Raw genomic sequence first — 25,606 nt, forward strand, 5'->3', positions numbered from 1 at the left:
GGCAGGCTTCTCTTCATACAGAATTCTCAAAATCCTTGTCAGCTTTGCATGCAGTTCAAGGAGGTCAGTGCCGTTAGACAGAAGGATTTTCCACAGAACTTTCCAAAGCAAATACATTTCCAATGCTGAATTCCTCTGAGATGGTTGACTGAATCCTTTTTCAGCCATATCCTCTAACAAAGGGTTGTTTAGCCACACCCTCACAAGGAGCCCCTTCTTTGGAAATTCACTTCCTGGGAGCTCAGATGGGAGGAAGGACTCTGATGGACTTGCTTCTGGCCCTGGTCTCAGCACATGCTATCTGGATAGGAAAAAATTTTCCAAATCATCAATTGCTGGTTCCTTTGTGCTTAACAGCTCAGTTTTCAGTTTATCCTTTTCCTCTCTCATTTTACCATATGCATGAAGGAGAAAGCAGGCTGTACCTTTTCACACTTACCTTGTAAATCTGAGCTAAATATCCTAATTCTTTGCCTATGAGTTCTGCTTTCCATCTGATACCATAGCACACTTTTGCCAAGTTCTCCGCCACTTCCCAACAAGGATCACCTTTTTTCCCAACAGCATGTTCATCATTTCCTTCTAAGGCCTCACCAGAAATACCTTTAACTTCCATAATTCTACCATAGTCTCTTCAAGGCATGCTTGGCTTTTGCTTTTAATTACCTCAGTATTCTTCTAACCTCTACCCGTTACCCAATTCCAAAGCCACTTCCTCATTTTTAGTATTTGTAATAGCAGAAACCTACTTTCCAGTATAAAACTGTTTTAGTTTGCCAGGCTGCTATGGCAAATATCATTCAATGGGTTGATTAAACAACAGGAATTTATTAGCTCATGATTTTGAGATGAGGAATACAAAGTCACAAAATCAAGATATTGGCAAGACTTGCTTTTTCCCCAAAATCTGTAGCATTCTGGTGCTGGCTGCTGGCAGTCCTTTGGGATTCTTTGTCTTTTATTTCTGCTCCTGTCACATGGTGATGTCCTCTCCTTTCTTGCTTCTGTGACTTGCAGGTTCTCTTTATAAGGCCTCCAGTAATCTAGATTAAGATCCACACTCATTCAATTGGGCCACACCTTAATTGAAAATAACATCTTTTAGAGGTCCTATTTACAATGGGTTCGTGCCCCCCAGGAATGCGGATTAAGATTAGGACATCTGAAAGGGTACATAATTCAATCTTACCCTAGACTCTGACTAATGGAACTGCCAAATGAAGAGTAAATATGAGTGAACTCATTATTTTACATGGCTGTCAGAAGTCATGCACAGTTTGAGGTAGTGAAAGAGGGTAGTTGGGGGAAGGAATAGTTTTTTTAAAGAATTTTCTACTCATCTCTGTTATAGCACTTATCACAGTGTACAGTTACTTGATTACATGTCTGTTTCTCTTAGATGGTGAGTTCTTTGAGGGCAAGGGCCAAACATCTGATTTTTCTTTGTAAGAAATATTTGTCTTGTTATCCTTGAAGATAACACTCCATAAATGTCAACATAATCAATAGAGAAATTAGGCGAAAGTAGGGACCAGGTGAGAATAATAGGAAGTGAAATCCCAGGGACTAAGAAGTTTGGCTTTAGGAAATTTTTCTTGCTGGTTGTAATCACAGACTCCTTAAAAATCTTTAGGGGCTGATCTTGGCACCATTGTCCTTTACTTTTGCCAAATTGCTGTTTAATCATAAAAATTACTATGTGTCTGTTTCCTAATCATATATAAATCTGGATTATTTCTTCAGTTTAATATTTTATTGTACTTATTCATTTGGAAAATGAGGTTTTGGTTTCACTATTTGTTGTAAGCCAAAATTAAACAATAAAACTTTTCATTTTAACAGCTGGAAATAACCGTGAATGTCCCAGACGTAGCATGCATAGCTGTTGTTGAACATCAGCTCTCAAACACAGATGTGACCACTCAAGAGTTGAAACAAGAAGAAAATTTGAATGCATTATCAATTGTAAGCATCCATTTGAATATGTTTTTGTCTTTTATTCTTTGTTTACTTTCAAAAGACTGGAGATTTATTTTGATAGCTTCATGTTTACAAACTGTTCTTAGTTATTTTCTCTCATATAGGGAGGTGTAAGAATGGATAGGAGAAATAAGTGACTAATCCAAATTTTTTGCATTTAGCTTGGAAAGTACTGATTTTTTTTGAGTGGATCTAGCTCTTAGTATCCTCACAATCCTATGTTAAAATTCTGTTATGAAATCTATAATAAGTATAAATTGTTGAAAATATGTTAAGTTGCATTTTGTTTGATATTCTTTATTTGGTGTTTATCTTGCTTTTGAAAATGAAATCTGGTGTTATTTGTAGGTTGTAACTTTTTTTTAATAACACCTCTATAGAGAGATAAGTCACACACCAGACTGTTCACCCATTTAGTGTATAATTCACTGGTTTTTAGCATATTCACAGAATTGTGCAACAGTCACAGGAGTCAGTTTTAGAGTATTTCTATCACCCTAAAGGAAACCCTGTATCCATTAGTAGTCACTCCCAATTTCCCCCAACACTCCCCTGCCCCAAGCAACCACTAATCTATTTTCTGCCTCTATACATTTCCCTATTCTGGACATTTCATATGAATGGAATCATATAGTATTTGGTCTTTTGTGACTGGCTTCTTTCACTTTGCAATGTATTTTCAAGATTGCTCTGTATTCTAGCATGTGTTAGTAGTACTTCATTCCTATTAAGGCTGAATAATATTCCATTTTATGGATATATATTTTATTTATCTATGCATCTTTTGATGGACATTCAGGTTGTTTGCACCTCTGCCTATAATGAATACTGCTGCTATAAACGTGTGTACAAATTTCTGATAGGGACATATGTTTTTTCATTTCTCTCAATTATATACTTATAAGTGGAACTGCTGGGTCATATGATAACTCTATGTTTAATTGTTTGAGGAACTGCCAGACTGTTTTCCAAAGTGGCTGCACCATTTTGCTTTTCAACCAGTAGTATATGATGGTTCAGATTTTTCCATTTGTTATTGTTCAATTTTTTGATTTTAGCCATCCTAGAGGGTAGGAAGTGGTAACTCATTTTGGTTTTGATGTGCATTTCCCTGAATACTAATAATGTTGGGCATCTTTTCACATGCTTATTGGCCATTTCTATATCTTCTTTGGAGAAATATCTATTCAAGTTTTTTGCTCATTTTTTAATGCGGTTATTTGTCTTTTTAATATTGAATTGTATGAGTACTTTATATAATTGAGATACAAATCTCATATCAGATATATAATTTGCGAATATTTTCTCCCATTCTGTGAGTTATCTTTTCACTGTGTCCTTTAAAGCACAAAAGTTTTTTTTTTTTCATTTGACAAAGTCCAGTTTATCTAGTTTTCTTTTGTTGCTACTGCTTTTGGTGTCATATCTAATATTGACATCTTTTTTTTCTTTTTTTTTTTTTTTTTAACTTTCCCTTCTTTTTTCAAATCAACTATATGAAAAAAAAAGTTAAAAAGAAAACAAACATACAATAAAAGAACATTTCAAAGAGACCATAGCAAGGGAGTAAGAAAAAGACAACTAACCTAAGATAACTGCTTAACTTCCAACATGTTCCTACTTTACCCCAAGAAAGTTACATAATATAGCAACATTTCAGTGAACTTGTTCCTACTACATCCATCAGAAATTAACAGACCATAGTCATTTCTGGGCATTCCCAGAACGTTAAATAGTTTATCTGTTCTTCTTGGATTATTGTTCCCCCTTCCTTAATTGCTCTCTACTGCTAGTTCCCCTACATTCTACATTATAAACCATTTGTTTTACATTTTTCAAAGTTCACATTAGTGGTAGCATATAATATTTCTCTTTTTGTGCCTGGCTTATTTCGCTCAGCATTATGTCTTCAAGGTTCATCCATGTTGTCATATGTTTCACGAGATCGTTCCTTCTTACTGCCGCGTAGTATTCCATCGTGTGTATATACCACATTTTATTTATCCACTCATCTGTTGAAGGACATTTGGGTTGTTTCCATCTCTTGGCAATTGTGAATAATGCTGCTATGAACATTGGCGTGCAGATATCTGTTCGTGTCACTGCTTTCCGATCTTCCGGGTATATACCGAGAAGTGCAATCGCTGGATCGAATGGTAGCTCTATATCTAGTTTTCTAAGGAACTGCCAGACTGACTTCCAGAGTGGCTGAACCATTATACAGTCCCACCAACAATGAATAAGAGTTCCAATTTCTCCACATCCCCTCCAGCATTTGTAGTTTCCTGTTTGTTTAATGGCAGCCATTCTAACCGGTGTTAGATGGTATCTCATTGTGGTCTTAATTTGCATCTCTCTAATAGCTAGTGAAGCTGAACATTTTTTCATGTGTTTCTTGGCCATTTGTATTTCCTCTTCAGAGAACTGTCTTTTCATATCTTTTGCCCATTTTATAATTGGGCTGTCTGTACTATTGTCATTGAGTTGTAGGATTTCTTTGTATATGCAAGATATCAGTCTTTTGTCAGATACATGGTTTCCAAAAATTTTTTCCCATTGAGTTGGCTGCCTCTTTACCTTTTTGAGAAATTCCTTTGAGGTGCAGAAACTTCTAAGCTTGAGGAGTTCCCATTTATCTATTTTCTCTTTTGTTGCTTGTGCTTTGGGTGTAAAGTCTAGGAAGTGGCCTCCTAATACAAGGTCTTGAAGATGTTTTCCTACATTATCTTCTAGGAGTTTTATGGTACTTTCTTTTATATTGAGATCTTTGGTCCATTTTGAGTTAATTTTTGTGTAGGGGGTGAGGTAGGGGTCCTCTTTCATTCTTTTGGATATGGATATCCAACTCTCCCAGCCCCATTTGTTGAAAAGACCATTATGGCTCAGTTCGGTGACTTTGGGGGCCTTATCAAAGATCAGTCGGCCATAGATCTGAGGGTCTATCTCTGAATTCTCAATTCGATTCCATTGATCTATATGTCTATCTTTGTGCCAGTACCATGCTGTTTTGACAACTGTGGCTTTATAATAAGCTTCAAAGTCAGGGAGTGTAAGTCCTCCCACTTCGTTTTTCTTTTTTAGAGTGTCTTTAGCAATTTGAGGCATCTTCCCTTTCCAAATAAATTTGTTAACTAGCTTTTCCAAGTCTGCAAAGTAGGTTGTTGGAATTTTGATTGGGATTGCATTGAATCTGTAGATGAGTTTGGGTAGAATTGACATCTTAATGACATTTAGCCTTCCTATCCATGAACATGGAATATTTTTCCATCTTTTAAGGTCCCCTTCTATTTCTTTTAGTAGAGTTATGTAGTTTTCTTTGTATAGGTCTTTTACATCTTTGGTTAAGTTTATTCCTAGGTACTTGATTTTTTTAGTTGCTATTGAAAATGGTATCTTTTTCTTGAGTGTCTCTTCAGTTTGTTCATTTCTAGCATATAGAAACATTACTGACTTATGTGCATTAATCTTGTATCCCGCTACTTTGCTAAATTTGTTTATTAGCTCTAGTAGGTGTATCGTTGATTTCTCAGGGTTTTCTAGATATAAGATCATATCATCTGCAAACAATGACAGTTTTACTTCTTCTTTTCCAATTTGGATGCCTTTTATTTCTTTGTCTTGCCGGATTGCCCTGGCTAGCACTTCCAGCACAATGTTGAATAACAGTGGTGACAGCGGGCATCCTTGTCTTGTTCCTGATCTTAGAGGGAAGGCTTTCAGTCTCTCACCATTGAGTACTATGCTGGCTGTGGGTTTTTCATATATGCTCTTTATCATGTTGAGGAAGTTTCCTTCAATTCCTACCTTTTGAAGTGTTTTTATCAAAAAGGGATGTTGGATTTTGTCAAATGCTTTTTCAGCATCTATTGAGATGATCAATTGATTTTTCCCTTTCGAGTTTTTAATGTGTTGTAATACATTGATTGTTTTTCTTATGTTGAACCATCCTTGCATGCCTGGAATGAACCCCACTTGGTCATGGTGTATGATTTTTTTAATGTGTCTTTGGATTCGATTTGCAAGTATTTTGTTGAGGATTTTTGCATCTATATTCATTAGGGAGATTGGCCGGTAGTTTTCCTTTTTTGTAGCATCTTTGCCTGGTTTTGGTATTAGATTGATGTTAGCTTCATAAAATGAGTTAGGTAGTGTTCCATTTTTTTTCAATGTTTTGAAAGAGTTTGAGTAAGATTGGTGTCAGTTCTTTCTGAAAAGTTTGGTAGAATTCCCCTGTGAAGCCATCTGGCCCTGGGCATTTATTTGTGGGAAGATTTTTGATGACTGATTGGATCTCTTTGCTTGTGATGGGTTGGTTGAGGTCTTCTATTTCTTCTCTGGTCAGTCTAGGTTGTTCATATGTTTCCAGGAAATTGTCCATTTCTTCTACATTATCCAGTTTGTTGCCATACAGTTGTTCATAATATCCTCTTATAATTTTTTTAATTTCTTCAGGATCTGCAGTTATGTCACCTTTTTCATTCATTATTTTGTTTATATGGGTCTTCTCTCTTTTTGATTTTGTCAGTCTAGCTAGGGGCTTGTCAATCTTGTTGATCTTCTCAAAGAACCAACTTTTGGTGATATTTATCCTCTCTATTGTTTTTTTGTTCTCTATGTCATTTATTTCTGCTTTAATCCTTGTTATTTCTTTTCTTGTACTTGGTTTAGGATTGGTTTGCTGTTCATTTTCTAGCTTCTTCAGTTGATCCATTAGTTCTTTGATTTTGGCTCTTTCTTCCTTTTTAATATATGCGTTTAGTGCTATAAATTTCCCCCTTAGCACTGCTTTTGCTGCATCCCATAGGTTTTGGTATGTTGTGTTCTCATTTTCATTCGTCTCTATATATTTAGCAATTTCTCTTGCTATTTCTTCTTTAACCCACTGATTGTTTAGGAGTGTGTTGTTTAACCTCCAGGTATTTGTGAATTTTCTAAGTCTCTGATGGTTATTGACTTCTAATTGTATTCCATTGTGGTCAGAGAATGTGCTTTGAATAATTTCAATCTTTTTAAATTTATTGAGGCTTGTTTTATGTCCCAGCATATGATCTATTCTGGAGAAAGTTCCGTGAGCACTAGAAAAGTATGTGTATCCTGGTGATTTGGGATGTAATGTCCTGTAGATGTCTGTTAAATCTAATTCATTTATCAGATTGTTTAGGTTTTCAATTTCCTTATTGGTCTTCTGTCTGGTTGATCTATCTATAGGAGAGAGTGATGTGTTGAAGTCTCCCACAATTATTGTGGAAACATCAATTGCTTCCTTTAGTTTTGCCAATGTTTCTCTCATGTATTTTGTGGCACCTTGATTGGGTGCATAGACATTTACGATTGTTATTTCTTCTTGCTGAATTGCCCCTTTTATTAGTATGTAGTGGCCTTCTTTGTCTCTCAAAACATCCCTGCATTTGAAGTCTATTTTATCTGAGATTAATATTGCTACACCTGCTTTCTTTTGGCTGTAGCTTGCATGAAATATTTTTTTCCATCCTTTCACTTTCAGTTTCTTTGTGTCCCTGTGTCTAAGATGAGTCTCTTGTATGCAACATATTGATGGTTCATTTTTTTTGATCCATTCTGCGAATCTATATCTTTTAATTGGGGAGTTTAATCCATTTACATTCAACGTTAAAACCGTGAAGGCATTTCTTGAATCGGCCATCTTATCCTTTGGATTATGTTTGCCATATTTTTCCCTCTCTCTATTAATATCCTTTATTGTACCCATACCGAATCTCTTTAGTACTGAACCTTTCTCCAAGTCTCTCTGTCCTGTCTTTGTTTCTCTGTCTGTAGGGCTCCCTTTAGTATCTCCAGTAGGGCAGGTCTCTTGTTAGTAAATTCTCTCAGCATTTCTTTGTCTGTGAAAAATTTAAGCTCTCCCTCAAATTTGAAGGAGAGCTTTGCTGGATAAAGTATTCTTGGCTGGAAATTCCTCTCACTCAGAATTTTAAATATATCGTGCCACTGCCTTCTTGCCTCCATGGTGGCTGCTGAGTAGTCACTACTTAGTCTTATGCTGTTTCCTTTGTATGTGGTGAATTGCTTTTCTCTTGCTGCTTTCAGAACTTGCTCCTTCTCTTCTATGCTTGACAGTGTGATCAGTATATGTCTCGGAGTGGGTTTTTTTGGATTTATTCTATTTGGAGTTCGCTGAGCATTTATGATTTGTGTATTTATGTTGTTTAGAAGATTTGGGAAGTTTTCCCCAACAATTTCTTTGAATACTCTTCCTAGACCTTTACCCTTTTCTTCCCCTTCTGGGGCACCAATGAGTCTTATATTCGGACGTTTCATATTATCTATCATATCCCTGAGGTCCATTTCGAGTTTTTCAATTTTTTTCCCCATTCTTTCTTTTATGCTTTCATTTTCCATTCTGTCATCTTCCAGGTCACTGATTCGTTGTTCAACTTCCTCTAGTCTTGTACTATGAGTGTCCAGAATCTTTTTAATTTGGTCAACAGTTTCTTTAATTTCCATAAGATCATCCATTTTTTTATTTAGTCTTGCAATGTCTTCTTTATGCTCTTCTAGGGTCTTCTTGATTTCCTTCATATCCCGTACTATGGTCTCATTGTTCATCTTTAGTTCTTTGAGTAGCTGCTCTAGGTGTGTCTCTTCTGGTCTTTTGATTTGGGTGCTTGGGCTTGGGTTATCCATATCGTCTGGTTTTTTCATATGCTTTATAATTTTCTGTTGTTTTTGGCCTCGTGGCATTTGCTGAACTTGATAGGGTTCTTTTAGGGTTTGTAGACCAGTTGAAGTCCTTATCTCTAATTTATCAGATCTACAGCTTCGTGGAGTACACTTTCTCTAACTAACCAGCAGGTGGCGTCCACGAGCCACCTGTTCTCCACAAGCCAGATCTCCCCTGCTTAGCCTTTTTGGTGAGTGGGGGAGTGAGTCTTGTGGGGCCCAATTGGTGTACCAAGCTTGCGTGTGTAGTTGGTGTTGCCTGCCCTGTATGTGGGGCGTGTTTCTGGGCAGTCGGGGAGGGGGGGTGGCCCTAACAATCAAATCTCCCTGATGATCCTAGAGTTTTAAAGCTACTGCAATAGTCTAATCCTTCAGTTCAGTCCTGCCACAGTTTGTCTCTGCCACTGACCCACAAGTCTTTGGTATTGGCGTATGGCTCCTGAGACTTGCAAGTGGGCCCCTCTTCCAGGCTGTGCACCCCGGGTCCTCTGTTGAGGGATGACTGTGCTATGTCACAGGTGAGTGCCGTCCCCCCAGGGCAGTTCTGGGCTGCTGGGCTGTGTTGGGAGGCTCCCAGTCTGCTCAAATGATGGCTGAATGGGGCTCTGTTAATTCACACTGCTCCCCCTTCCCAGCCTCTGGGACATTCAGCTGAGGTTGCAGGGAAGGCTAATGTCCACGCCCAGTTTTGTGGTGTGTGCCTGTTATTTGAAGCACTTCCGTCACACTGGGTTGTCTGGGGCAGCTCTGGGCTATGGGGCTGGCGATGGGCAGGAGTGTTTCCTGTCCACCAGGATGGTGGCTGTGTGCGGACACCCCCCTTTTCTTGGGAAGTTGTGTTGTTTAGTGAATTTTCTCAGCCACTGGATTATTGCCTTTTGTCTCAGAGCTCTCTTAGTTCTGCTCTTGACTTGACGTGCCCAAATTTCAATTCTTTGAAGCTTTCTGTATTGAGCTTCTTAGAGTAATTGTTTTAGAAAAAGCAAAAAGGATTTAAAAAAAAAAAATAAAAAAATAACGGCCCTCCTCAGAGATCTAATGGGTTATTGAAATGCTAATAGACAAAGCAACCAGGGCCATTAAGGAAAGGTGCACAGGGCAGAGAGATCAGCCTTGCTTCGGGATTTGCATATGCGCCTCAAGGCCTGATCTCCGCCCTTCCCCTTTCTGTGTTCACCAGAACTCCAAAAATCCTCTGCTTTTATTTTGGAGTTTTTCGTGTTGTTTTTTTTCTATGCCTGTCTCCTCTCTGTTGGGCTGGCTGCTCTCAGAGTCTCTGGTGTCTGGTCTCAGTCTATCTATGGTTGGAGTTTGAATCAGTAGAATGAGTTTCCGATAAGAGCAGCCACTGCAATTCTCCCTTCTCCTTCCCAGAGCTGACAGCCCCTCCTGCCCCGGGACTGAGCCTGGCAGGGAGGGGCGCGGGTCCCCTGGCCGCAAAAACTTACAGATTTCGCTGATCTCAGCAGTTCCACGTTTTCATGAGTGTTGTATGAAGTATGCCCAAAGACAGATTGCTCTGTGGTGTCCAGTCCACGCAGTTCCTGGCTTTTTACCTACTTTCCTGGAGGAGTAACTAAAACATACAGCTCACCAGTCTGCCCTAATATTGACATCTTAATGGTATTGAGTCTTCTAATCCATGAGCACAGAATACTTTTCCATTTATTTTGGTCTTTTAAAATTTCTTTCAGCAATGAATTGTTCTTTTTTGACTACAAATCCTTCATATTCTTGGTTAAATGTATTCCTAGATAAGTTTTTCTTTTGTTGTTATTGTAAATGGAATTGTTTTCTTGATTTCCTTTTCAGATTGTTCATTGCTGGAGTATAAAATGCCACTGATTTTTGCATGTTGATCTTGTACCTCACCACTTTGCTAAATTCATTTATTAGATCTAGTAGCTTTCTTGTAGGTTCTTCAGGATTTTCTATGTATAGTATCATCTCATCTGTGAATTAGAATAGTTTGTTCCCAGTTTAGGGGGTAAGCAACTAGTCTTTCACCACGAAGTATGATGTTAGCTGTACACTTTTGGTAGATGTCTTTTATCAGGTTGAGGCTGTTCCCTTCTATAATTTGTTTTTTTCGTGGCAGATTATTGGATATTGTCAAATGCTTTTTCTGCATCTATTGGGCAGATCATGTGATTTTTGTTTTTTATTCTGTTGATATATTACATTAATTGTTTTTTTTAAATAAACCTTAGTTTTAGAGAAGTTTTAGGTTTCTAGAAAAATCTCATAGAAAGTACAGAGTTCCCATATACCTGTACATACTCACAGTTTCCCCCTATTATTAATATCTTCCATTGCTCTAGTGTGGTACATATGTTAAAGTCGAACCAATACTGATACATTATTAGTAATTAAAGTCCATAGTTTTCTTGTTTTTCTTTGGCTTGCTGATTTTTTTTTTTAATTGCAGAAGATGTAGGTTTATAGAAAAATCATGAGGTAATTACATAGTTCCCATATACGTCACCTTACACCTTGCATTTTCCCTATTACTAACATTTTGCATTAGTGTGATAACCTTTCTTACAATTGACGAAACAAAATTATTATAATTATGCTGTTAACATTAGCCCACTGTTTACATTAGAGTTCATTCTTTGTGTTTTACAGTTCTGTGGGTTTCTTTTTATGGATTTGGTAACTTATATTCAAACTAAAATTTCCCCTTTTATCCCTTTTCAAATATACAATTCAGTGGTGTTAATTACATTCACATAGTTGTGGCTCCATCACAATCATCCGTTGCCAATACTTTTTCACCATCCCTATAGAAACTCTGTACCAATTAAACAGTAACTCTCTGTTTTCTTCCCCCAACCGTCTCTGGTAACTTGTATTCTAGTTTCTTACTTTATGAATTTGCATATTATTGCTTATTTTATATAAATGAGATCATACAGTGTTTGTCCTTTTGTGCATTAATTGAATTTTACATGTTAAAGCAACCATGCATCACAGGGATAAATCTTATTTGGTCATGGTTTGTAATTCTTTTATATGTTGTTGAATTTGGTTTGTTTGCTTTTTTTTGTTTGTTTGTTTTGGATTTTTATGTCAACACTCTTAAGAAACAATGGTCTGTAGCTTTCATTTCTTGTGATTTCTTTAGTTTAGGTATCAGCGTGATACTAATTCCATAAAATGAGTTGGGAAATGTTCTATCCTCTGTTGTTTGGAAGAGTTTGTGAAGAATTATTATTAATTATTTGGATTCAATAGTGAAGCCATTAGGCCTACATTTTTTTTGTGGCTAATTTTGGGACTACTGATTCAGTCCCTTAGCTTGTTATAAATGTTCAGATTATCTGTTTCTTCTTGAGTCAGTTTCAGTAATTTGTGTGTTTCTAGGAATTTTTCCATTTCATGTAAATTGTCTAATTTGTTGGTGTACTGTTCTTCATAGTATTCTTTTTTAAATTCTTTTTATTTTTTTAAGGTCAATAGTAATGTCCCCTCTTTCATTTCTTGCAACTTGATTCTTACCCCTTTTTTTCTTGTCAAAGTAGCTAAAGTTTTGTTAATTTTGTTCATCTTTTCAAAGAACCAGCTTCTCGTTTCATTAATTTCCACTCACTTCTTTATGTTTACTTTCTTCTTCTTTCGTAGGTTAGGTTATTGATTTGAAATCTTTCTACTTTCTTTTTATTTAATTTTATTGAGATACAGTCTCACTTCTTTCTTAATATAAGTGTTTATTACTATAAATTTCCCTTTAAGCACCACTTTAGCTGCATCTCATATGTTTTGTATATTGTATTTTCATTCATCCCGAAGTATTTTATTTCCCTTTTGATTTCTTCTTTGACCCATGGTTATTTTAGAAGTCTTTTGTTTAATTTCCACGTACTTTTCAGTTTCCCAAAATTTCCATTATTGATTTCTGATTTCTTTCTATTGTGTGTTAAGAACATACTTCCTACTATTTCTATCATTTTAAATTTACTAATATTTTGTTTTATCAACTGTCATATGGCCTATCCATGTTCTGTGTGCAGTTGAGAAAAATGTAAATTCCATTGTAATTGGATAGGCTATTTTATAAATGTCTGTTGGTCTACTTGATTTATAGTATTGTTTAAGTGTTCTATTTTTTTGTTGATCTTCTGTCTAGTTGTTTTACCCATTATTGAAAGTGAGGTATTGATGTCTCCAACCGTTAGTCTTGAAATGTCTGTTTTTCCCCTTCATTTTTGTCAGATATTCCTTCATGTGTTTTGGTGTTCTCTTAAGAGGAGCTGTTCCAGTTTGCTAAAGCTGCTGAAATGCAATATAACAAATGGATTACCTTTTACAATGGGGGTTTATTAGGTCACAAATTTACAGTTGTAAGGCCATGAAAATGTCCCAGTTAAGGCATCAATAGGATGATACCTTCTCTGAAGAAAGGCTGATGGCATCTGGGGTTCCTCTATCACATGCGAAGGCACATGGCCGGAGTCTGCTGGTCCTCCCCTGGGATTAGCTTCTGGTTACTGTGGTTTTCTTCAAAATGTCTCTGGGTTTCTGTCTTAGCTTTTCTCTCTTAGCTTCTCTCTTAGCTTTTCCCAGGGGCAAACTTTGGATTACCTATCTTAGCTTCTCTGAGCTCTCTTCAAAATTTCTCTGTCTTTTATCCTCTCATAGAGGGCTTCACCAAAGGAACTAAGACCCACCTTGAATAGGTGGGGTCACATCTTCTTGGAAACAACCTAATCAAAAGGTTCCACCCACAAGATTAGATTAAAATAACATAGTCTTTTCTGGGGTACATAACAGATCCAAACCAGCAGAGGAGCATATATATTTAAATTTTTATATCCTCTTGATGGATTGACCCTTTGATCATTATAAAATATTACTCTATCTCTAGTAACATGTTTTGTTTAAAGTCTATTTTGTCTGATATTAGTATACCATTCTGGCTTTCCTGTGGTTTCCTTTTGCATAGTGTATCTTTTCTCATCCTTTTACTTTCATTCTGTTTGTTTCTTTGAAATTAAAGTTTTCCCTCTAGACAACATAGTTGACTCATATTTTTATCCACTTTTATAGTCTCTGCTTTTTTTTTTATTAGAGAAGTTGTGGGTTTACAGGAAATCCATGCATGCAATACAGAGTTCTCATATATACCACCCTATTATTAGCACCTTGCGTTACTGTGGTACCGTTAGTACAATTCATGAAAGAACATTATTATAATTGTTCTCTTAACTATAGTATATCATTTACAATAGGGTTCACTGTTTGTGTTGTACAGTCCTCTGTGTTTTTTTTTTTAATTTTTTTTCTAGTAACATATACAACCTAAAATTTCTCCTTTTAACCATATTCACGTATGTAATTCAGTGCTGATAATTACATGCACAGTGTTGTGCTACCATCACCACCTCCATTACCAAAACATTACAAACAATATCTGCTTTTTTTTATTGGATTTTTTTGTTCCCTTCACATTCAATGTTAATACGGTTGGATTTCATCTGCTGTTTTATTTTTATTTTATGTCTCATACCTTTTTTGCTTCTCTATTCTTCTTTACTGCTTTCTTTTTCATTGAGTAGGTTTTTTTCTAATGTAGCATTTTAAATTTATTCATGTTTTTTTCACTGTCTTTTTGAGTTTCAACATTTATACTAGCTTAATTTCAGGAATTATATAGAAAGATTCCTCTATTCACTTTTCCCCCTTCTGGTAATATTATTGTTATACATACATATTAAATCTATTAGTTATAAACCCACAGTACATTGTTATAATTATTACTTTAATGTCTGTCATTTCCTTAGCCCATTAAATCTTTGCTCCCTCCTACCTCCTTTATGCTGTTATTGGCAAATATATTACATGTTATTTTGTATATGGTGTAGACCCGACAGTACATTATATACATTTTACTTTATACAGTTACTTTTTTTTTATTAAATTCAGTTTTATTGAAATACATTCACACACCATACAGTCATCCATGATATACAATCCACTGTCCACAGTATGATAACATAGTTATGCTTTCATCACCACAATCTATCTCTGAACATTTTCCTTACATCAGAAAGAACCAGAACAAGAATAAAAAATAAAAGTGAAAAAAAACACCCAAATCATCCCCCCATCCCACGCCATTTGTCCTTTAGTTTTTATCCCCATTCCTCCACTCATCCATACACTAGATAAAGGGGGTGTGATCCACAAGGTCTTCACAATCACATATACAGTTACTTTTTAAAATCAGTTCACATTTAGAGGAGCAAAGTATGCCTTCATAGTGTCTTTATTTTTAATCTGCAGATTTTATTGAGATATTGACATACCATATATATTTCATCCAAAGTATGCAATCAGTGTCTCACAGTATCATCACTTAGTTGTGCAATCATTATCACACGCAATTTTAGACCATTTTCATTTCTCCACAAAGAAAAATATCAAATAGACACAAAAAAGAAAACCCAAAACACCCATATCCCCTATCCACCCCTATTATTGACCCCTAGTATTGGTGTGGTATACCTGTTATTGTTGATGAGAGAAAATTAAGTTATTGCTATTTACTATAGTCCTTTTTGATCCCCTCTCTAGTTGTTTTATCTATTGAAGAAGTGGTGTGTTGGTCTCCCCTACTATTGTAAAAATGTCTGTTGGTCCCTTCAGTTTTGCCAGTATTTTCTGTATGTGCTTTGGAGCACCTTGACTGGATGCACAAACATTTATTACTGTTATTTCCTTTTGGTGAATTAGCCCATATATTAACATATAGTGTCCTTCCTTGTCTCTTGTGATAACTTTGCATTTAATGTCTGTTTCCTTTGATATTAGTATAGCTACCCCAGCTTTCTTTTGGTTACTACTTGTGTGGAATATCTTTCTCTGCCCTTTCACTTTCAACCGGATTGTATCTTTTGAGTCTAGGATGAGTCTCTTGTAAACAGCATATAGATGGATCATTTTTTAATCTGTTCTTCCAGTCTTTGTCTTTTGTCTGGGGAGTTTAATCCAATTACATTCAAAGTTATTACTGTAAAGACAGTTCTTGATTCAACCAACCTTCTTTTCATTTGGTTTTTGTTTGTCTATTTTTTCCTCTCTCTTTTTATTCTTTAAATTACCCTTACTAATACTGTTTAATTTGCCTCCAGACCCCTCCTTCCTGTCTTTTTTTTTTTTTTCAGCTGACAGAACTCCCTTTAGTATTTTTTTGTAGGGCAGGCCTCTTGTTAACACAGTCTCTCATCATTTATTTATCTGTGAAAATTTTAACTCTTCCTCACTTTTGATGGACGGCTTTGCTGGATAAAGAATTTTTGGCTGGCAGTTTTTCTCTTTCAGAATCTTAAATATATCGTACCACTGGCCTCTCAACCTCCATGGTGCCCGATGAGTAGTCAGTGCTTAGTCTTACATGGCTTCCCTTATATGTGGCGAATAGCTTTTCTCTTGCTGCTTTCAGGCTCTTTCCTTCTCTTGAGCATTTGACAGTCTGATTAATATGTGTCTATTTGGATTTATTCTATTTGGAGTTTGTTGGGCTTCTTTCATTTGCATATTTATATCTTTTATAAGGGTTGGGAAGTTTTCCCCACTTACCTCCTCAAATAATCTTCCTAGAGCTTTACTCTTCTCCTTCGGGGACACGTTGATTCCTATGTTTATGCACTTTGTGTTGTCCGTCATCTCCCTGAAATCCGTTCAATTTTTTCCATCTTTTTCACCATTTGTTCTTTTGTGTGTTCTAATTCAATTGGTCTGTCCTCCAGGTAGTGTATTCTTCTGCCTCTTCAAGTCTGCTGCCTTGTGTCTCTCTAGTATATTTTTAATTTGATGTACAGTATCTTTCATTTCTATAAGATCTGCTATTTTTCTATTTATTCTTTCAAATTTTTCTTTATGCTTGTCTAGTGTCTTCTTGATATCCTTTTATTTCTTTAGCCATCTCATTGAAGATATTTTTGAGATTTGTTTGAATATCTTTGATTAGCTATTTCAAATTCTGTGTCTCTTTCAGCTTTTTAATTTGATAACTTGGCTTGGCCATATCTTCTTTCTTCATATGATTTGTGATTTTTTGCTGGCTTCTTGGTATTTGATTATGTGGATAAGATTATTTTGAAAGTTGATTTCCCTCACTCATCTAAGATTTTGTAGTTGCTTGGGTTTGTGTTGAAGGTCTCCTTTGGTACTTGGTTTGTCAGTAATTCCCCGTCAAACCAGGGCTGAAGCCTCACACAGAGGGTGCAGCCCTTTTCAAAAGTCTGTTATAGGCCAGGCAGAAAAGCAGTTTGCCAGACTGCACTTTCCCCCAGTCTTCCCAGCAGATGGTACTCTTGAGCTACCTCTTCCTCACAAACCTGCCTCCCCCAAGTGCTGCAGTCCTCTGGGCAGGGACCCAACCAGGCCATAATCCGGTCAAGGCCCCAGGCCTCTGTGTGCTGTAGAAGCCGCCAGCTCTGGGTTGGGGGTGGTGGGGTAGGGACATTGTGCACCTTAGCCAAGACCCTGCTTGTGGGTATCATAGGTGCAGTGATTCCCATACTTCTGTGTGGAAGGACCTCGGGCTAACAGGACTAACAGCCAGCAGCTGGCCCAGGAGTGCACTGTTTTTTGCTAACTAGCAAGACCCAGGTTGGTGTGCATCTGCACCTGGCATTGCAATGCAGCTCCCTTCCTTGCCCCCACCTCTCTGCTCATGTATGCAGTGAGCCTCCTGGGCCTCTGTGGGGAAAGGATGCAGGCAGCAGGACCCAGAGTGTCTCCCTCACTGGCCAATTGTGAGATAGGCACTGTTTTGTGTCCCCCTCTCCTCTCGAGGGGAGGGCTCCCCAGTCTACCCCAAAATCAGGAATGAGGTTTAGGCACTGGGCACTGCAGTAGGGTCTCTGTGTGTCGGTAAAATGAGTGTGCTGGCTCCCAGGTTGCCACATAGGAACTGTAGGCTGCGAGACTGAGAGTGTTGGCTACCCCAGCTGGCAGTGAAGTGGGTGTGTGCCACTCATTATCCACCTGATCCACCCAGTGTGAAGTGGCAGGCCCTAGGGGTGTTTGGGATTGAGCACACTCACCCCAACTTCTCAGCTGTAGTAGGAGAACCCTTTTTCATCCAGGTCTTCCCTATATAATGGTCCTTCTCTGGTCAACTGAACCCCAAAACTTCTTTCCCACTGGTTTTCTGCCTTTTCTCCAGTTGTTCCTTGGTGGAGGAGTAAGCTCTGCCTCCGTACTACCTTTTTTTTTTTTTTTTTTTTTTTTTTAATCATCATTTTATTGAGATATATTCACATACCACGCAGTCATACAAAACAAATTGTACTTTCGATTGTTTACACTACCATTACATAGTTGTACATTCATCACCTAAATCAATCCCTGACACCTTCATTAGCACACACACAAAAATAACAAGAATAATAATTAGAGTGAAAAAGAGCAATTGAAGTAAAAAAGAACACTAGGTACCTTTGTCTGTTTGTTTGCTTCCCCTACTTTTCTACACATCCATCCATAAACTAGACAAAGTGGAGTTTGGTCCTTATGGCATTCCCAATCCCACTGTCACCCCTCATAAGCTACATTTTTATACAACTGTCTTCGAGATTCATGGGTTCTGAGTTGTAGTTTAATAGTTTCAGGTATCCACCACCAGCTACCCCAATTCTTTAGAACCTAAAAAAGGTTGTCTAAAGTGTGCGTAAGAGTGCCCACCAGAGTGATCTCTCGGCTCGTTTTGGAATCTCTCTGCCACTGAAGCTTATTTCATTTCCTTTCACATCCCCCTTTTGGTCAAGAAGATGTTCTCCATCCCACGATGCCGGGTCTACATTCCTCCCCGGGAGTCATATTCCACGTTGCCAGGGAGATTCACTTCCCTGGGTGTCTGATCCCACGTAGGGGGGAGGGCAGTGATTTCACCTTTCAAGTTGGCTTAGCCAGAGAGAGAGGGCCACATCTGAGCAACAAAGAGGCATTCAGGAGGAGACTCTTAGGCACAAATACAGGGAGGCCTAGCCTCTCCTTTGCAGCAACCGTCTTCCCAAGGGTAAAACTTATGGTAGAGGGCTCAACCCATCAAACCACCAGTCCCCTATGTCTGTGGTCATGTTAGCAACCATGGAGGTGGGGTAGGCGAATACCCCTGCATTCTCCACAGGCTCCTCAAGGGGGCACTACATCTTTTTTTTTTTTTTTCCTTGTTTGTCTTTTTTCTTTTTTTTTTTTTTAACTTTCCCTTCTTTTTTCAAATCAACTGTATGAAAAAAAAAGTTAAAAAGAAAACAAACATACAATAAAAGAACATTTCAAAGAGACCATAGCAAGGGAGTAAGAAAAAGACAACTAACCTAAGATAACTGCTTAACTTCCAACATGTTCCTACTTTACCCCAAGAAAGTTACATAATATAGCAACATTTCAGTGAACTTGTTCCTACTACATCCATCAGAAATTAACAGACCATAGTCATTTCTGGGCATCCCCAGAACGTTAAATACCTTATCTGTTCTTCTTGGATTATTGTTCCCCCTTCCTTAATTGCTCTCTACTGCTAGTTCCCCTACATTCTACATTATAAACCATTTGTTTTACATTTTTCAAAGTTCACATTAGTGGTAGCATATAATATTTCTCTTTTTGTGCCTGGCTTATTTCGCTCAGCATTATGTCTTCAAGGTTCATCCATGTTGTCATATGTTTCACGAGATCGTTCCTTCTTACTGCCGCGTAGTATTCCATCGTGTGTATATACCACATTTTATTTATCCACTCATCTGTTGAAGGACATTTGGGTTGTTTCCATCTCTTGGCAATTGTGAATAATGCTGCTATGAACATTGGCGTGCAGGTATCTGTTCGTGTCACTGCTTTCCGATCTTCCGGGTATATACCGAGAAGTGCAATCGCTGGATCGAATGGTAGCTCTATATCTAGTTTTCTAAGGAACTGCCAGACTGACTTCCAGAGTGGCTGAACCATTATACAGTCCCACCAACAATGAATAAGAGTTCCAATTTCTCCACATCCCCTCCAGCATTTGTAGTTTCCTGTTTGTTTAATGGCAGCCATTCTAACCGGTGTTAGATGGTATCTCATTGTGGTCTTAATTTGCATCTCTCTAATAGCTAGTGAAGCTGAACATTTTTTCATGTGTTTCTTGGCCATTTGTATTTCCTCTTCAGAGAACTGTCTTTTCATATCTTTTGCCCATTTTATAATTGGGCTGTCTGTACTATTGTCATTGAGTTGTAGGATTTCTTTGTATATGCAAGATATCAGTCTTTTGTCAGATACATGGTTTCCAAAAATTTTTTCCCATTGAGTTGGCTGCCTCTTTACCTTTTTGAGAAATTCCTTTGAGGTGCAGAAACTTCTAAGCTTGAGGAGTTCCCATTTATCTATTTTCTCTTTTGTTGCTTGTGCTTTGGGTGTAAAGTCTAGGAAGTGGCCTCCTAATACAAGGTCTTGAAGATGTTTTCCTACATTATCTTCTAGGAGTTTTATGGTACTTTCTTTTATATTGAGATCTTTGGTCCATTTTGAGTTAATTTTTGTGTAGGGGGTGAGGTAGGGGTCCTCTTTCATTCTTTTGGATATGGATATCCAACTCTCCCAGCCCCATTTGTTGAAAAGACCATTATGGCTCAGTTCGGTGACTTTGGGGGCCTTATCAAAGATCAGTCGGCCATAGATCTGAGGGTCTATCTCTGAATTCTCAATTCGATTCCATTGATCTATATGTCTATCTTTGTGCCAGTACCATGCTGTTTTGGCAACTGTGGCTTTATAATAAGCTTCAAAGTCAGGGAGTGTAAGTCCTCCCACTTCGTTTTTCTTTTTTAGAGTGTCTTTAGCAATTTGAGGCATCTTCCCTTTCCAAATAAATTTGATAACTAGCTTTTCCAAGTCTGCAAAGTAGGTTGTTGGAATTTTGATTGCGATTGCATTGAATCTGTAGATGAGTTTGGGTAGAATTGACATCTTAATGACATTTAGCCTTCCTATCCATGAACATGGAATATTTTTCCATCTTTTAAGGTCCCCTTCTATTTCTTTTAGTAGAGTTATGTAGTTTTCTTTGTATAGGTCTTTTACATCTTTGGTTAAGTTTATTCCTAGGTACTTGATTTTTTTAGTAGGTATTGAAAATGGTATCTTTTTCTTGAGTGTCTCTTCAGTTTGTTCATTTCTAGCATATAGAAACATTACTGACTTATGTGCATTAATCTTGTATCCCGCTACTTTGCTAAATTTGTTTATTAGCTCTAGTAGCTGTATCGTCGATTTCTCAGGGTTTTCTAGATATAAGATCATATCATCTGCAAACAATGACAGTTTTACTTCTTCTTTTCCAATTTGGATGCCTTTTATTTCTTTGTCTTGCCGGATTGCCCTGGCTAGCACTTCCAGCACAATGTTGAATAACAGTGGTGACAGCGGGCATCCTTGTCTTGTTCCTGATCTTAGAGGGAAGGCTTTCAGTCTCTCACCATTGAGTACTATGCTGGCTGTGGGTTTTTCATATATGCTCTTTATCATGTTGAGGAAGTTTCCTTCAATTCCTACCTTTTGAAGTGTTTTTATCAAAAAGGGATGTTGGATTTTGTCAAATGCTTTTTCAGCATCTATTGAGATGATCAATTGATTTTTCCCTTTCGAGTTTTTAATGTGTTGTAATACATTGATTGTTTTTCTTATGTTGAACCATCCTTGCATGCCTGGAATGAACCCCACTTGGTCATGGTGTATGATTTTTTTAATGTGTCTTTGGATTCGATTTGCAAGTATTTTGTTGAGGATTTTTGCATCTATATTCATTAGGGAGATTGGCCGGTAGTTTTCCTTTTTTGTAGCATCTTTGCCTGGTTTTGGTATTAGATTGATGTTAGCTTCATAAAATGAGTTAGGTAGTGTTCCATTTTTTTCAATGTTTTGAAAGAGTTTGAGTAAGATTGGTGTCAGTTGTTTCTGGAAAGTTTGGTAGAATTCCCCTGTGAAGCCATCTGGCCCTGGGCATTTATTTGTGGGAAGATTTTTAATGACTGATTGGATCTCTTTGCTTGTGATGGGTTGGTTGAGGTCTTCTATTTCTTCTCTGGTCAGTCTAGGTTGTTCATATGTTTCCAGGAAATTGTCCATTTCTTCTACATTATCCAGTTTGTTGCCATACAGTTGTTCATAATATCCTCTTATAATTTTTTTAATTTCTTCAGGATCTGCAGTTATGTCACCTTTTTCATTCATTATTTTGTTTATATGGGTCTTCTCTCTTTTTGATTTTGTCAGTCTAGCTAGGGGCTTGTCAATCTTGTTGATCTTCTCAAAGAACCAACTTTTGGTGATATTTATCCTCTCTATTGTTTTTTTGTTCTCTATGTCATTTATTTCTGCTTTAATCCTTGTTATTTCTTTTCTTGTACTTGGTTTAGGATTGGTTTGCTGTTCATTTTCTAGCTTCTTCAGTTGATCCATTAGTTCTTTGATTTTGGCTCTTTCTTCCTTTTTAATATATGCGTTTAGTGCTATAAATTTCCCCCTTAGCACTGCTTTTGCTGCATCCCATAGGTTTTGGTATGTTGTGTTCTCATTTTCATTCGTCTCTATATATTTAGCAATTTCTCTTGCTATTCTTCTTTAACCCACTGATTGTTTAGGAGTGTGTTGTTTAACCTCCAGGTATTTGTGAATTTTCTAAGTCTCTGATGGTTATTGACTTCTAATTGTATTCCATTGTGGTCAGAGAATGTGCTTTGAATAATTTCAATCTTTTTAAATTTATTGAGGCTTGTTTTATGTCCCAGCATATGATCTATTCTGGAGAAAGTTCCGTGAGCACTAGAAAAGTATGTGTATCCTGGTGATTTGGGATGTAATGTCCTGTAGATGTCTGTTAAATCTAATTCATTTATCAGATTGTTTAGGTTTTCAATTTCCTTATTGGTCTTCTGTCTGGTTGATCTATCTATAGGAGAGAGTGATGTGTTGAAGTCTCCCACAATTATTGTGGAAACATCAATTGCTTCCTTTAGTTTTGCCAATGTTTCTCTCATGTATTTTGTGGCACCTTGATTGGGTGCATAGACATTTACGATTGTTATTTCTTCTTGCTGAATTGCCCCTTTTATTAGTATGTAGTGGCCTTCTTTGTCTCTCAAAACATCCCTGCATTTGAAGTCTATTTTATCTGAGATTAATATTGCTACACCTGCTTTCTTTTGGCTGTAGCTTGCATGAAATATTTTTTTCCATCCTTTCACTTTCAGTTTCTTTGTGTCCCTGTGTCTAAGATGAGTCTCTTGTATGCAACATATTGATGGTTCATTTTTTTTGATCCATTCTGCGAATCTATATCTTTTAATTGGGGAGTTTAATCCATTTACATTCAACGTTAAAACCGTGAAGGCATTTCTTGAATCGGCCATCTTATCCTTTGGATTATGTTTGCCATATTTTTCCCTCTCTCTATTAATATCCTTTATTGTACCCATACCGAATCTCTTTAGTACTGAACCTTTCTCCAAGTCTCTCTGTCCTGTCTTTGTTTCTCTGTCTGTAGGGCTCCCTTTAGTATCTCCAGTAGGGCAGGTCTCTTGTTAGTAAATTCTCTCAGCATTTCTTTGTCTGTGAAAAATTTAAGCTCTCCCTCAAATTTGAAGGAGAGCTTTGCTGGATAAAGTATTCTTGGCTGGAAATTCCTCTCACTCAGAATTTTAAATATATCGTGCCACTGCCTTCTCGCCTCCATGGTGGCTGCTGAGTAGTCACTACTTAGTCTTATGCTGTTTCCTTTGTATGTGGTGAATTGCTTTTCTCTTGCTGCTTTCAGAACTTGCTCCTTCTCTTCTATGCTTGACAGTGTGATCAGTATATGTCTCGGAGTGGGTTTTTTTGGATTTATTCTATTTGGAGTTCGCTGAGCATTTATGATTTGTGTATTTATGTTGTTTAGAAGATTTGGGAAGTTTTCCCCAACAATTTCTTTGAATACTCTTCCTAGACCTTTACCCTTTTCTTCCCCTTCTGGGGCACCAATGAGTCTTATATTCGGACGTTTCATATTATCTATCATATCCCTGAGGTCCATTTCGAGTTTTTCAATTTTTTTCCCCATTCTTTCTTTTATGCTTTCATTTTCCATTCTGTCATCTTCCAGGTCACTGATTCGTTGTTCAACTTCCTCTAGTCTTGTACTATGAGTGTCCAGAATCTTTTTAATTTGGTCAACAGTTTCTTTAATTTCCATAAGATCATCCATTTTTTTATTTAGTCTTGCAATGTCTTCTTTATGCTCTTCTAGGGTCTTCTTGATTTCCTTCATATCCCGTACTATGGTCTCATTGTTCATCTTTAGTTCTTTGAGTAGCTGCTCTAGGTGTGTCTCTTCTGGTCTTTTGATTTGGGTGCTTGGGCTTGGGTTATCCATATCGTCTGGTTTTTTCATATGCTTTATAATTTTCTGTTGTTTTTGGCCTCGTGGCATTTGCTGAACTTGATAGGGTTCTTTTAGGGTTTGTAGACCAGTTGAAGTCCTTATCTCTAATTTATCAGATCTACAGCTTCGTGGAGTACACTTTCTCTAACTAACCAGCAGGTGGCGTCCACGAGCCACCTGTTCTCCACAAGCCAGATCTCCCCTGCTTAGCCTTTTTGGTGAGTGGGGGAGTGAGTCTTGTGGGGCCCAATTGGTGTACCAAGCTTGCGTGTGTAGTTGGTGTTGCCTGCCCTGTATGTGGGGCGTGTTTCTGGGCAGTCGGGGAGGGGGGGTGGCCCTAACAATCAAATCTCCCTGATGATCCTAGAGTTTTAAAGCTACTGCAATAGTCTAATCCTTCAGTTCAGTCCTGCCACAGTTTGTCTCTGCCACTGACCCACAAGTCTTTGGTATTGGCGTATGGCTCCTGAGACTTGCAAGTGGGCCCCTCTTCCAGGCTGTGCACCCCGGGTCCTCTGTTGAGGGATGACTGTGCTATGTCACAGGTGAGTGCCGTCCCCCCAGGGCAGTTCTGGGCTGCTGGGCTGTGTTGGGAGGCTCCCAGTCTGCTCAAATGATGGCTGAATGGGGCTCTGTTAATTCACACTGCTCCCCCTTCCCAGCTCTGGGACATTCAGCTGAGGTTGCAGGGAAGGCTAATGTCCACGCCTAGTTTTGTGGTGTGTGCCTGTTATTTGAAGCACTTCCGTCACACTGGGTTGTCTGGGGCAGCTCTGGGCTATGGGGCTGGCGATGGGCAGGAGTGTTTCCTGTCCACCAGGATGGTGGCTGTGAGCGGACACCCCCCTTTTCTTGGGAAGTTGTGTTGTTTAGTGAATTTTCTCAGCCACTGGATTATTGCCTTTTGTCTCAGAGCTCTCTTAGTTCTGCTCTTGACTTGACGTGCCCAAATTTCAATTCTTTGAAGCTTTCTGTATTGAGCTTCTTAGAGTAATTGTTTTAGAAAAAGCAAAAAGGATTTAAAAAAAAACAAACAAACAAACAAAAAAAACGGCCCTCCTCAGAGATCTAATGGGTTATTGAAATGCTAATAGACAAAGCAACCAGGGCCATTAAGGAAAGGTGCACAGGGCAGAGAGATCAGCCTTGCTTCGGGATTTGCATATGCGCCTCAAGGCCTGATCTTCGCCCTTCCCCTTTCTGTGTTCACCAGAACTCCAAAAATCCTCTGCTTTTATTTTGGAGTTTTTCGTGTTGTTTTTTTTCTATACCTGTCTCCTCTCTGTTGGGCTGGCTGCTCTCAGAGTCTCTGGTGTCTGGTCTCAGTCTATCTATGGTTGGAGTTTGAATCAGTAGAATGAGTTTCCGATAAGAGCAGCCACTGCAATTCTCCCTTCTCCTTCCTGGAGCTGACAGCCCCTCCTCCCCCGGGACTGAGCCTGGCAGGGAGGGGCGCGGGTCCCCTGGCCGCAAAAACTTACAGATTTCGCTGATCTCAGCAGTTCCACGTTTTCA

At 38.0% G+C, this 25,606-nt stretch overlaps 1 protein-coding gene across 3 annotated transcripts in view; it reads left to right on the top strand.

Moving 5' to 3' along the window:
- Positions 1-25,606, top strand: part of BDP1 (B double prime 1, subunit of RNA polymerase III transcription initiation factor IIIB) — a 188,374-nt gene that overhangs the window by 115,600 nt on the left and 47,168 nt on the right. For all 3 annotated transcript variants that reach the window (XM_037800829.1, XM_037800830.1, XM_037800831.1), the window contains exon 26: positions 1,843-1,965. In XM_037800829.1, coding sequence (XP_037656757.1) covers positions 1,843-1,965 — 123 coding nt within the window. The remainder of the gene's footprint in view (positions 1-1,842; positions 1,966-25,606) is intronic.

The sequence above is a fragment of the Choloepus didactylus genome, chromosome 13, assembly GCF_015220235.1.
Source record: "Choloepus didactylus isolate mChoDid1 chromosome 13, mChoDid1.pri, whole genome shotgun sequence".
NCBI lineage: Eukaryota > Metazoa > Chordata > Mammalia > Pilosa > Megalonychidae > Choloepus > Choloepus didactylus.